This window comes from Esox lucius, chromosome 5 (genome assembly GCF_011004845.1).
Source record: "Esox lucius isolate fEsoLuc1 chromosome 5, fEsoLuc1.pri, whole genome shotgun sequence".
Lineage (NCBI taxonomy): Eukaryota > Metazoa > Chordata > Actinopteri > Esociformes > Esocidae > Esox > Esox lucius.
In genome coordinates, this window is record NC_047573.1 from 27,154,351 (window position 1) to 27,167,098 (window position 12,748).

At 41.2% G+C, this 12,748-nt stretch overlaps 1 protein-coding gene across 2 annotated transcripts; it reads right to left on the minus strand.

Moving 5' to 3' along the window:
- Nucleotides 1-375: 375 nt before the first annotated feature.
- Nucleotides 376-10,072, minus strand: LOC105005970 (gastrula zinc finger protein XlCGF17.1-like). Of its 2 annotated transcripts, none has more exons than XM_010864255.3 (2): nucleotides 9,989-10,072; nucleotides 376-2,711 (listed from the first exon to the last, which is right to left on the minus strand). In XM_010864255.3, the coding sequence occupies exon 2, from the start codon at nucleotides 2,643-2,645 to the stop codon at nucleotides 1,698-1,700; it is 948 nt and encodes a 315-aa protein (XP_010862557.2). In that variant the 5' UTR covers nucleotides 2,646-2,711; nucleotides 9,989-10,072; the 3' UTR covers nucleotides 376-1,697. The 2 variants fall into 2 exon arrangements, with proteins under 2 accessions (XP_010862557.2, XP_019901964.2); XM_020046405.2 differs by lacking the exon at nucleotides 9,989-10,072 and adding an exon at nucleotides 2,954-2,991.
- Nucleotides 10,073-12,748: the final 2,676 nt, after the last annotated feature.

Sequence of the window (12,748 nt, forward strand, 5' to 3'; positions counted from 1 at the left end):
TGGTCCATTGGAAATTGCTTGGTCCCATTTAGTCATTTTGTGATTGTAAACAAAAACACCAAGTTGAATTACAATATTATTCACTTTAAAAAATAAATAAATAAATACTCCACACAACAGTCGTGGTTAAGAACAGAGTGTAGTCGTCCTGGTCCCCAGTAAGCCTCACTGAAGGATTTGTGTTGGTCGCCTCAAACCGCACATAGAGGTTGTTGAGCTTGTCGGGGAGTGAGGCAGCAGGATGAGCATCATGTGTATTTCACCCTTTATATTCTGTGATGTATCTATTCCTCCGTTTCCACAGAGACAAATAAGGCGCTAGACAGACCATCCTGGGACATCTAAAGTCAGGTTAATATTTTTTTATTCTGGTCCATAAAATGCTTCTGCTACCTTTAGAAAATACAATTGTCTTGTGAGTTTGTTCGAAAAAAAACAATCCTGATGGATGTTTCATTTCCAGTTAACATTAAAATGTTTTTTTTTACGGCAGACAAATCTCATTAAATCAGCTGAAGTGTATTAAATACATGTACAGCAATACCATAGCATGAACATTCTTCACAAAAAGACAATAATTAAAAGAAAATACAACCACCTAGAAGAAGATTTTAGTCATTGCTAACACAGTAAAACAGAAACACTAATGTAATCAAGCTACGTAATATAATCAAGCTACGTTTAAACTTCTATTCAACAGACCACATACAAAAATACATTTGGAGCACAAAACGCATTTGAGCACCCTCCTACAGACATGTGCCTTTTGTGAAGTAAATCAGATGATTAATGCCGCGTTTCCACTGGTGTGGCACTAGGCCTACACCGGTGATTTATGCTAATGTTGGCTCCAGACTTTCCTGTTTCCACTACACATTTAGTACCAAAGACTTAGAGAGGGGCTCAGATGGAGAGGGAGGAGTAAACAATGCGATTTAGTTTTCCAGTAACGAAAAATAAAAGGCGATATTTCTCTGGTAGTAAAATAAAATAAACAATAACGCCATGCGCAGTTTGTTTACAATACGGCGTTTGAACTAACTAATTTATTCATCAAAATCCTGCGACCGGTTCCGTCCCCACCTATGTAAGCCAGTGTATTCATTATTTATTTGGAAAAACTATCTACTCATTATTTAGTTTTGTATTCATTATTTAATTTTGTTAAAACTATCTAACTTTAATAGAAGGATTTGGGAGGATTCTGAGGTACTTTTAAGTTGTTCTATGCGCTGCAGGCTACGTCTCAGTATCAGCGCTCCGTTTTTCTAATGAGTCAGTGGTATCGTACCACATTGGGTCGCTACAACTCTTTCCGTTCTGAGTCTTTGTTTCCCTGTAGTGCTGCTTCATTTTCTTTATTTTGTGAAAGATCTGTTTGTTAAATCGGATGAAAACCATTACGATGTTCATCATTTTGCCTGAAGCAAATGATGAACATCGCCATTCCAATAGAACAACATGTCGCGTTTTCACACCACGTCACGCGTCAATTCGCAAACTCCGCCCTAAATCCTAAAGTCACCAAGTGAGAGTCGGGTTACTCGGCCATGGCCTAGTGGCCAACTGGCCCGTGTCAGTGGAAACAGAAAAAAGTCTGGACATCAGGATAAAGCATCAGTGGAAATGGGGCATTAATGGTACATGTAATTGCAAGTCTGATTTTTGACCATCAAAAAAAGTCTAACTGATTTTAATCACAGATGCTGAGATGGTTTCTGTCCTGTGTGTATTTTCTGGTGATACTGAAAACCACTAAGACTAGCATAACACTTTCCGCACTCAGAGCAGCTATATGGCTTCTCTCCTGTGTGTGTTCTTCTGTGTCGCTCTAAGTATGACAGTCGATAAAAGGTTTTCCTGCAATCAAAGCAAGAGAATGGCTTCTCTCCTGTGTGTATTTTCTGGTGAAATTTAAAATTACTAAGATTAGAAAAGGCCTTTCCACACTCAGAACAGCTATAAGGCTTCTCACCTGTATGTGTTCTCTTGTGTTCTTTTAAGGCATGAAGTTGAGAAAAGGTTTTCGCACACTCAGAGCAGCAGTAAGGCTTTTCTCCTGTGTGTGTTCTGTTATGTTGCTTTAAGTCCAGAAGTGCAGAAAACATTTTCCCACACTCAGAGCAGCAGTAAGGTTTCTCTCCTGTGTGTATTTTCTCATGTCGCTTTAAGTTTTGCAGTTGAGTAAAACTACTCCCACAGTCAGAGCAGTAGTAAAGCTTCTCTCCTGTGTGTAATTTCTGGTGTCGCTTTAAGGTTTGTGGTTGAGCAAAACTACTCCCACAGTCAAGGCAGCAGTACGGTTTCTCTCCTGTGTGCTTTCTCTTGTGTTGATTTAAACCCTGATGTTGAGAAAATGTTTTCCCACACTCAGAGCAGCAAAAAGGCTTCTCTCCTGTGTGTGTTCTCTTGTGTTGAATTAAGGTTTGTAGATCACACAACATTTTCCCACACTCAGTGCAGCAGTAAAGCTTCTCTCCGGTGTGTATTCTTTGATGTCGCTTTAAGTTTTGCTTTTGAGCAAAACTACTCCCACAGTCAGAACAGCAGTAAGGCTTCTCTCCTGTGTGCGTTATTATGTGCGTTTTAAGTTTTGATTGAACTGTAAACATTTTCTCACAATATGGGCAGCAGTGAGACTTCATCTCTTTGGGATTTTCCTGCAGTAGCTCTCTGGGTGTTCAGAATAACAACTTGGAAAGCGCCCTCTCCTGTGACAAATAAATCAGAACAGTAGATCAGTTACTGCATTAGATATTAGGGTATCCAGGTATAGTATATGCTGAACATGTCTGCAGTGAACAGAATAATTGAGCTCTGTTTAGAACTTTAGGAGTACATACTGCATTTCTCTCTTACATACTTAGTTTATTCTGTTTATTCCGCACACTACTAGTTAAACGATTCATGCAATTACATTTTTTTTCAAAAGAAATACTTCGACATGAATTACCATTTAACCCTTTAGACCCCAACTGAATTCTAGAATGCTGTTGTAGATCACTGAAAATACTAAAAAAATAAATCACAAATTTCAACAAATAAAAATGACAAGTTAACTTTGTTTTAAAGTGCACGTCATCTTAAATTTGACAACACATCCATGTGTTAAAATCAATTTTCTAGACACTTAATAATTATTTTAAATCGACCTCTCTTCCTACTCCTCTCCCTCTGCGAGCGCAGCACCCATTTGCCACAATTTCTCTAATAGCCTGATAGACTAACCAGATAGTAGATGTATTTGATACGCTGCCGATTTTGCAGGTTTTCCCACTTACAAAGCATGTAGAACAAAAATCCAGAAAACCACATTGTATGATTAAGTAATTCATTTGCATTGTATTGCATGACATTAGTATTTAATACATCAGAAAAGCAGAACTTAATATTTGGTCCAGAAACATTTGTTTGCAATTACAGAGCTCATACGTTTCCTGTAGTTCTTGACCAGGTTTGCACACACTGCAGCAGAGATTTTGGCCCAGTCCTCCGTACAGACCTTCTCCAGGGGCTGTCGCTGGGCAATATGGACTTTCAGCTCCATCCAAAGATTTTCTATTGGGTTCAGGTCTGGAGACTGGCTAGGCCACTCCAGGACTTTGAGATGCTTCTTACGGAGCCACTCCTTAGTTGCCCTGGCTGTGTGTTTCAGGTCGTTGTCATGCTGGAAGACCCAGCCACAACCCATCTTCAATGCTCTTACTGAGGGAAGGAGGTTGTTGGCCAAGATTTCACGATACATGGCCCCATCCATCCTCCCCTCAATACGGTGCAGTCATCCTGTTCCCTTTGCAGAAAAGCATCCCCAAATACTGATGGTTCCAGCTCCATGCTTCATGGTTGGGATGGTGTTCTTGGGGTTGTACTCATCCTTCTTCTTCCTCCAAACACGGCGAGTGGAATTTAGACCAAAAAGCTCTATTTTTGTCTCATCAGAGCACATGACCTTCTCCCATCCCTCCTCTGGATCATCCAGATGGTCATTGGAAAACTTCAGACGGGCATGGACATGCGCTGGCTTGAGCAGGGGGAACTTGCGTGTGCTGCACAATTTTAATCCATGACGGCGTAGTGTGTTACTAATGGTTTTCTCTGAGACTGTGGTACCTGCCATGTAGTTCTGGGCTGATCCCTCACCTTCCTCATGATCATTGATGCCCCACGAGGTGAGATCCAGCATGGAGCCCCAGACCGAGGGAGATTGACAGTCATCTTGAACTTCTTCCATTTTCTAATAATTGCACCAACAGTTGTTGTCTTCTCAACAAGCTGCTTGCCTATTGTCCTGTAGCCAATCCCAGCCTTGTGCAGGTCTACAATCTTATCCCTGATGTCCTTACACAGCTCTCTGGTCTTGGCCATTGTGGAGAGGTTGATTGAGTGTGTGGACAGGTGTCTTTTATACAGGTAACGAGTTCAAACAGGTACACATAATACAGGTAATGAGTGGAGAACAGGAGGGCTTCTTAAAGAAAAACTAACAGGTCTGTGAGAGTAGGTGATCAAATACTTGTCATGAAATAAAATGCAAATTAATTATTTAAAAATCAGCATTGTATCAAATATTTGTTCTCCCCACTGTACATTACTTTTATTTGATGCTAAACCAGACTAACATGTAACTATTAGTCATTCATTTCACATTACTTGTGTTCTGTCAGATCTTCTCATATATACACACACACACACACACACGACTTTGGAGAAGTTAATATTCATCATCATCATCTTCCGCTTATCCGGGGCCGGGTCGCGGGGGCAGCAGTCTAAGCAGGGAGGCCCAGACTTCCCTCTCTCCAGACACTTCCTCCAGCTCTTCCGGGGGGACACCGAGGCGTTCCCAGGCCAGCCGGGAGACATAGTCCCTCCAGCGTGTCCTAGGTCTTCCCCGGGGTCTCCTCCCGGTGGGACGGGACCGGAACACCTTCCCAGGAAGGCGTTACGGAGGCATCCGAAAAAGATGCCCAAGCCACCTCAGCTGACCCCTCTCGATGTGGAGGAGCAGCGGCTCTACTCTGAGCTCCTCCCGGGTGACCGAGCTTCTCACCCTATCTCTAAGGGATCGCCCAGCCACCCTGCAGAGAAAGCTCATTTCGGCCGCCTGTATCCGGGATCTTGTCCTTTCGGTCATGACCCAAAGCTCATGACCATAGGTGAGAGTAGGAACGCAGATTGACCGGTAAATCGAGAGCGTCGCCTTGCGGCTCAGCTCTTTCTTCACCACGACAGACTGATACATCGACCGCATTACTGCAGAAGCTGCACCGATCCGTCTGTCAATCTCCCGTTCCATCCTTCCCTCACTCGTGAACAGGACCCCTAGATACTTAAACTCCTCCACTTGAGGCAAGAACTCTCCACCAACCTGAAGTGGGCAAGCCACCCTTTTCCGACTGAGGACCATGGCCTCGGATTTGGAGGTACTGATTTTCATCCCCACCGCTTCACACTCGGCTGCAAACCGTCCAATTGCGTGTTGAAGGTCCTGGTTTGAAGAGGCCAACACGACAACATCATCCGCAAAGAGCAGAGACGAAATCGTGTGGTCCCCAAACCTGACACCCTCCGGCCCCTGGCTGCGCCTAGAAATTCTGTCCATAAAAATTACAAACAGAACCGGTGACAAAGGGCAGCCCTGCCGGAGTCCAACATGCATTGAGAACAAGTCTGACTTACTGCCGGCAATGCGGACCAAGCTCCTGCTTCGGTCGTACAGGGACCTGACAGCCCTTAGCAAAGGACCCAGGACCCCATATTCCCGAAGCACTCTCCACAGGATGCCGCGAGGGACACAGTCAAATGCCTTCTCCAAATCCACAAAACACATGTGGATTGGTTGGGCAAACTCCCATGAACCCTCCACCACCCTGTAGAGAGTATAGAGCTGGTCCAGTGTTCCACGGCCCGGACGAAAACCACACTGTTCCTCCTGAATCCGAGGTTCTACTATCGGCCGTATTCTCCTCTCCAGAACCCTGGCATAGACTTTCCCGGGGAGGCTGAGAAGTGTGATCCCCCTATAGTTGGAACACACCCTCCGGTCCCCCTTCTTAAAAAGAGGGACCACCACCCCAGTCTGCCATCCCAGAGGCACTCTCCCCGACTGCCACGCGATGTTGCACAGGCGTGTCAGCCAAGACAGCCCCACAACATCCAGAGACTTGAGGTACTCAGGGCGGATCTCATCCACCCCCGGTGCCTTGCCACCGAGGAGTTTCTTGACCACCTCTGTGTCTTCAGCCCGGGTGATGGACGAGTCCACCTCTGAGCCCTCATCCTCTGCTTCCTAAGACGTGACGGCGGGATTGAGGAGATCCTCAAAGTACTCCTTCCACCGCCCGACGACATCCCCAGTTGAGGTCAACAGCTGCCCACCTCTACTGTAAACAGCGTTGGTAGGGCACTGTTTCCCTCTCCTGAGGAGCCGGATGGTTTGCCAGAATCTCTTCGATAGGCCATGGAGAAGGACTATCGGCTGGCCTCGAAGAAGTTAAAATTTAAATATATAATTAATCTATATAAAGATGTTAATGCTGCAACACTTAAAGCTAAATAACAGGATACATTCCTATAATTAGTTAATGAATCCACTTAAATTATTTTATGGAATGTCTCCTTTATAAGTACACCACATAAATAATTTTTGCTGTAGCAAATATAAGAAATGTATAGTGCATCTTCATGGAGATCTGGATGCTGTCACACTTAAAGCTACATTAAAGGCACAATTCCTATATTACTTAATGAATACACACAATTTCTGTTAAGGAAGGTCTCCTTTATATTTACACCACATTTGAGGAATTCTTACTGTAGCATTTTTGAGAAAATGTAAGGTATTCTGCATCTCTACCGCATGGCGACTTGAATGCAGCTAGACTTAAAGCTACAGTAAACACTCAATTCCCATAATCAGTTAACATTTCTACATGAAATTAGTTAAGGTATGTCCCCCCTGTGTACACTACATATAGAGAAATTGTACTGTAGCATTTTGGAGAAATTCACATTGAAATATATGATTCATCTCAATGGCAAATTGAATGCTGCAACACTTAAAGCTACATTAAAGGCTCAATTCCCATAATTAGTTAATGTTTCTACTTGATTTAAGTTATGGTAGGTACCCCCAATGTGTCCACCACATAGAGCAATTTTATAGAAGCTTTTTGGATACATTTACATTGAAAGTTATAAGATGTCCCTATGGAGGTTTGAATGCTGCTATATTTAAAGCTACAGTAAACGGTCAAATCCCATAATTAGTTAATGATTCTACTTGGTTTGACTTAAGGTAGGTTCCCTCTGTGTACACCACATATAGAGCAATTTTACCATAGCAACTCAATTCTCACAATACTGTGGAAATTCTCTTCATTTTGTGTATGAATAAAGGAGCCCTTCCTTAACAGAAATCAAGTAGATTCATAAAAAATTATAGGAATTGTGCCTGCCATGTAGCTTTATTCTAAGTGTATGGAGTTAGTTGTGTCTCAATATTCGTAAATATGTATAGACAATCCGTGTGTATATTCATCACAACTCACAAATAAAAATAGGATTTGTAAATGTAAAAAAATATTTTGTAAATAAAAACATCTGTAAATATATAAACTTTCACAAATATAAATACAATTTGTGAAAATGTAAAAACATATTTCACAAATAAAACACATATCAAAAAAATAAAACTGTTGCTTAACATTTACAATTGTTGACTCACATTTACACTTAATTTTAATTACGGAAAACACAATTTTATATTTACACATTTTTCGAGACATTTTCCTTTGGTCAACAAGTTCTCCTGTGCATGGTTTCAGAGGGCTCGCTTGGTGGGACTTATGGAATATCCGGACTGGAGCCTGGTAGATTGAAGTCTATAGGTAGCTAGGACACGTTTTTTGTGAAATGTGAGTATAACGTTTATTTGTATAACAATATTTTCAACAAATGACGGCATCATTGATTTTTAATTGAAATTAAAAAACCCACAAGAGTGGGAAATTACCCTTTAATTGCCATTTTAACCTATGTATCATGGCCAAACATTCAAGGGTATGTCTTTTGCTCAGGGCCATTTGGGTGATTTCTGTTATCATTATGATTTAAAAATGAGCCAAACAACTATTTGATAATAAATGGCTTCATATGATCACTATCCTTAAATAAAAGACCACTCTTTGCATTATCAGTCATATTTTCAAAATCAATGCCAAGATTGCACAATTTCTGCCAGGGTATGCAAACTTATGAGCACAATTGTATAACCACTAACACTAGCTAGATGTGCAAGACTCATACTGAATGAACCAAATGCAGCTGTGCAAGTCAACAACATATCACGCTGTCAGATTAGATAAGGATTGCCACCTTTAACTGTGCTTAAATTAGTTGCCTGAATGCTCGGCGTTGTAGTACCCATTGATGATGCAGTCAAATATTGTTACATAAATAAACGTTATACTCAGGAAAAACGTGTCCTAGTTACATATAGACTCCAATGTACCAGGCTCCAGTCCGGATATTCCATAAGTCCCAACAAGCGAGCCCTCTGACTGAAACCACGCACACGATATCTTGTCGACCAAAGGATAATGTGTCTCAAAAATCTTTAAATATAAAATTCTGATCCGTAAAAAAACGTAAGATTTTTTTAAAGAAGTCAACACATGTAAATGTTAAATAGATTTGTGTTTTATGATTTTTTTTCTTCAAACTTACAAATCCTATTTTTATTTATGAGTTGTGATGAATATACGCACGGATTTTCTATATATATACACGAATACTGAGACACATCTAACTCCATATAAGTGTTACTATAAACACCTCTACAGAGATTCATTAGAAATGTAAATGTTAATTACTCCAAAGTACATTGATGTGTCTCTGTATTTGTTGTGTACATACAGGACATCTGATTTAACACAAATTAGTTTAAATTATTGATTCATACTTTGTGGTTTAGCGTCAAATAAATGTAATGCAATAGAATCCACAATAGGAAATTATTATTTCTACACAAAAGAGGTCCGGTTTAGATGTATAAAAACTAAAACAAGTTCTTACTACATCGTATCTTCAGAAATGTTTACTGCATTAATGCATCTTTAAATACAAAAATGTTTTACCGACAGAGCAAGACACGCTGCGACGTGTCTATACTACGGTATACCCGCGCACACAATTTCTCCGAGCGGCTAGTTTGACCGAGTATTTTCTTGAGTCGGCTAGGTTGACCGCAGTTCCATAACGTAGCTAGCTACTTGCAGACCCTATAGTGAAGACTAAAAGAGAGATTGTGCAAATCATTTTAACAGGCGTCCTTCCTTTCAAATAATTCACTACTTTTTCACACAGCCATGAACTACAGTACAGTACTCAGTTTAATCTAGCAAGCAAGCAAGCTACTGTAACGTTTGTAAGACAAAACCTGAAAATAAACATATTTAAATGCGTCTTAACATGTTTTTAGCAAGATGAAAGCTTCCATTTTATCACGTTCGCTCGTTCTAGAACTATGAAAATGTTCTGACGTTTATAGACGTTGTACTTATTGTGAAAACAAAACGTGTAGCTACAGTATTAGTAATCTACTTGGCCAGCCCTACACACACTGCCGGTATCACTGATCGTCATGAAAGAATGAATTAGAATGATGGATTCGGTTGCGATGGGGACTTGACAAGTCATACGCAAAAAATAACATTCTTGCGGGGGACAATTTAACCCGTTTCTAATATTGAGGGGGACATGTCCCCTCCGTGTCCCCCCGGCTCATATGCCCTTGGTTGCTACACCAGTCAACATAACGTTGTATCTATATGAGAACATTGACTTAACCAACTACCGTAACATTCCTAATAATTCGCAAGCGTGTATAGCAGTAGTGAACAAAGCAGTTACAAACGGAGTCATAGTCTTCTGTAACTCCAAACATACTACATACAACATCCAGCTTCTTAGTAAACAGTTAACTTACTGGTATATGAACTCACACTCAATCCATTCACCGAATATGTGAAGCAAAGTCCTTTAACGTAATCACTTCGTACCTAACCATGTGATCGCCGCAACTATTTTCCCGCGCTTAGAAAAGCGCATACCAAATCAATAGGGGGCACCCGAACAGTCCATGTCTGTACTAGAAAGGGGAACCTTATTCATAGTGTCTTGATTTTATTTTATTAATTACATTTTAAGCTTCTCCCTGGGCAAGTGTTTCAAGATCTGTGTCTTGTATGGATCAGTAAAAAACGTATCTACACCTTTTAGTGAACGCACAAAAAATGAACAATAATGGCTTAGTTACTGTAGTGAATACTAAAATATGCCTGCTAAATCAGGTGATGTGCTGTGTTTGTCATTTCTTAGAGTTAGGGATTTAACAACAGAAATAATTAAAATAAAACTCCTGAATGCTTGAAGTATATGTTTGAAATTAGCAAATATTTCAGTTTCATATACATATACAGTTACAATACATTTGGATTTATTGACACATGAGCAAAGCCACATCAGGTTCTTTCATGCAACTTGCACTGCTGTTCGACGTTGAAGTATCATTTAAAGATGAACATGTATAATTTGATTTGCTTGTATACATAATATAACTAATGTGTTTTATAAAAATACCATAATTACAAAAATACCCATAATCCTGTAAAATGGCATCAAGGAATGTAAACAGGGGTGAAACTTCAGTTTAGGTTGTTTTAGACTGATACTGAACATAAATCATTTGATGTCAATACATTGGAAATTTGATATGTGACAAAATATAAGGACAGGCCTTTGTTTGTCTCATAATCTGTGAAAAGAAGCCCTACTTGTGTTCAGACTGTGAAAAATGTTTTATGACATCATTTAAACTTACTAAACATCGCAAAGTGCACCCACGTAACACATCTTACTCCTGTTCTGACTGTGGGAAGGGTTTCCTTAGCTCATTTGATCTTACTAGACATAAAAGACTGCACACAGGGGAGAGGCCTTACACCTGTTCTGACTGTGGGAAGTGTTTTGTGAGATCATATCATCTTACTTGTCATAAAAGACTGCACACAGTGGAGAATCCTTACTCCTGTTCTGACTGTGGGAAGTGTTTTATTTCTTCATCTGCACTCACTAAACATCAGAGAGTGCATACTGGTAAGAAATCTTACTCCTGATCTGTCCATCCATCCATCCATCATCTTCCACTTATCCGGGGCCGGGTCGCGGGGGCAGCAGTCTAAGCAGGGATGCCCAGACACTTCCTCCAGCTCTTCCCGGGGGACACCGAGGTGTTCCCAGGCCAGCCGGGAGACATAGTCCCTCCAGCGTGTCCTAGGTCTTCCCAGGAAGGCGTTCAGGAGGCATCCGGAACAGATGCCCAAGCCACCTCAGCTGACCCCTCTCGATGTGGAGGAGCAGCGTTTCTACTCTGAGCTCCTCCCGGGTGACCGAGCTTCTCATCCTATCTCTAAGGGATCGCCCAGCCACCCTGCGGAGAAAGCTCTTTCTTCACCACGACAGACCGATACATCGACCGCATTACTGCAGAAGCTGCACCGATCTGTCTGTCAATCTCCCGTTCCATCCTTCCCTCACTCGTGAACAAGACCCCTAGATACTTAAACTCCTCCACTTGAGGCAGGCACTCTCCACCAACCTGAAGTGGGCAAGCCACCCTTTTCTGACTGAGGACCATGGCCTCGGATTTGGAGGTACTGATTCTCATCCCCATCGCTTCACACTCGGCTGCAAACTGTCCCAGTGCATGCTGAAGGTCCTGGTTTGAAGGGGCCAACACGACAAAATCATCCGCAAAGAGCAGAGACGAAATCGTGTGGTCCCCAAACCTGACACCCTCCGGCCCCTGGCTGCGCCTAGAAATTCTGTCCATAAAAATTATCGCGGTGCGATATTAGATTTTGAGGGCCATATCCATTTTGTGACAATCTGCATTTTATAATTTAAGAAACATCTCAAGGTTGAGACTGTTTTTCTGTGAGCCATGTCTGTAAAACCATTATATTTTCCTTTACAGACTTTATTTAGTCCATGTGGAATGTGGGCCTATATCAAAGACCAATTGCTGTATTTTTTAAAGTGAAATGTTTTACCATTCATGCTTGATATAGGATTTCAGCCACTCAACTGTTCGGCATCTCCTTTGTTGTATTTTTCGTTTCAAAATGCGCCAAATGTTTTTATTGGGTGACAGGTCTGGACTGCATTCAGGCCAGTTTAGCCCCTGGACTCTTACTACAGAGCCATGATGTTGTAATATGTGCAGAATTTGGCAAAGACAAAGGCCCTCATTCATGAAAACTTATCAGACAAGATCTTGGGAGATGGAAGAGACTTAAGATCATCTCTATGTGTGATTCACGAAACTGTCACACCTGGTCGAAATGAGCATAAATGTCATCGCAGATAAATCGGATAAAGCTGCAGACACGAACGAGCTGCACTTGTCCTTATTTATATGACACCTGTAATTAATGTGGGTGTGGCGAGCAGCAACCTATGAATTTACAGATTTCAACAAATTATAGCCTGAAACGGCCAATTAGCTATTGGTCATTCTCTCAGCCCAGAGCGGAAGTCTTTTAAAAGAGCAAGCTCTTCCATCATTAGGGTATTTGCATGATGCAATTTGGAAAAAGTTATTTCAAAAGGAAACTTAAAAATATCTGTAAAAATGATTTAACTCATTATGATTAAATATCTAGTTCAAATAATACACCATCAAATG

Coding starts and splice junctions, on each gene's coding strand:
- LOC105005970 (XM_010864255.3), bottom strand. CDS start 2,645: ATGAAGTCTCACTGCTGCCCATATTGTGAGAAAATGTTTACAGTTCAA.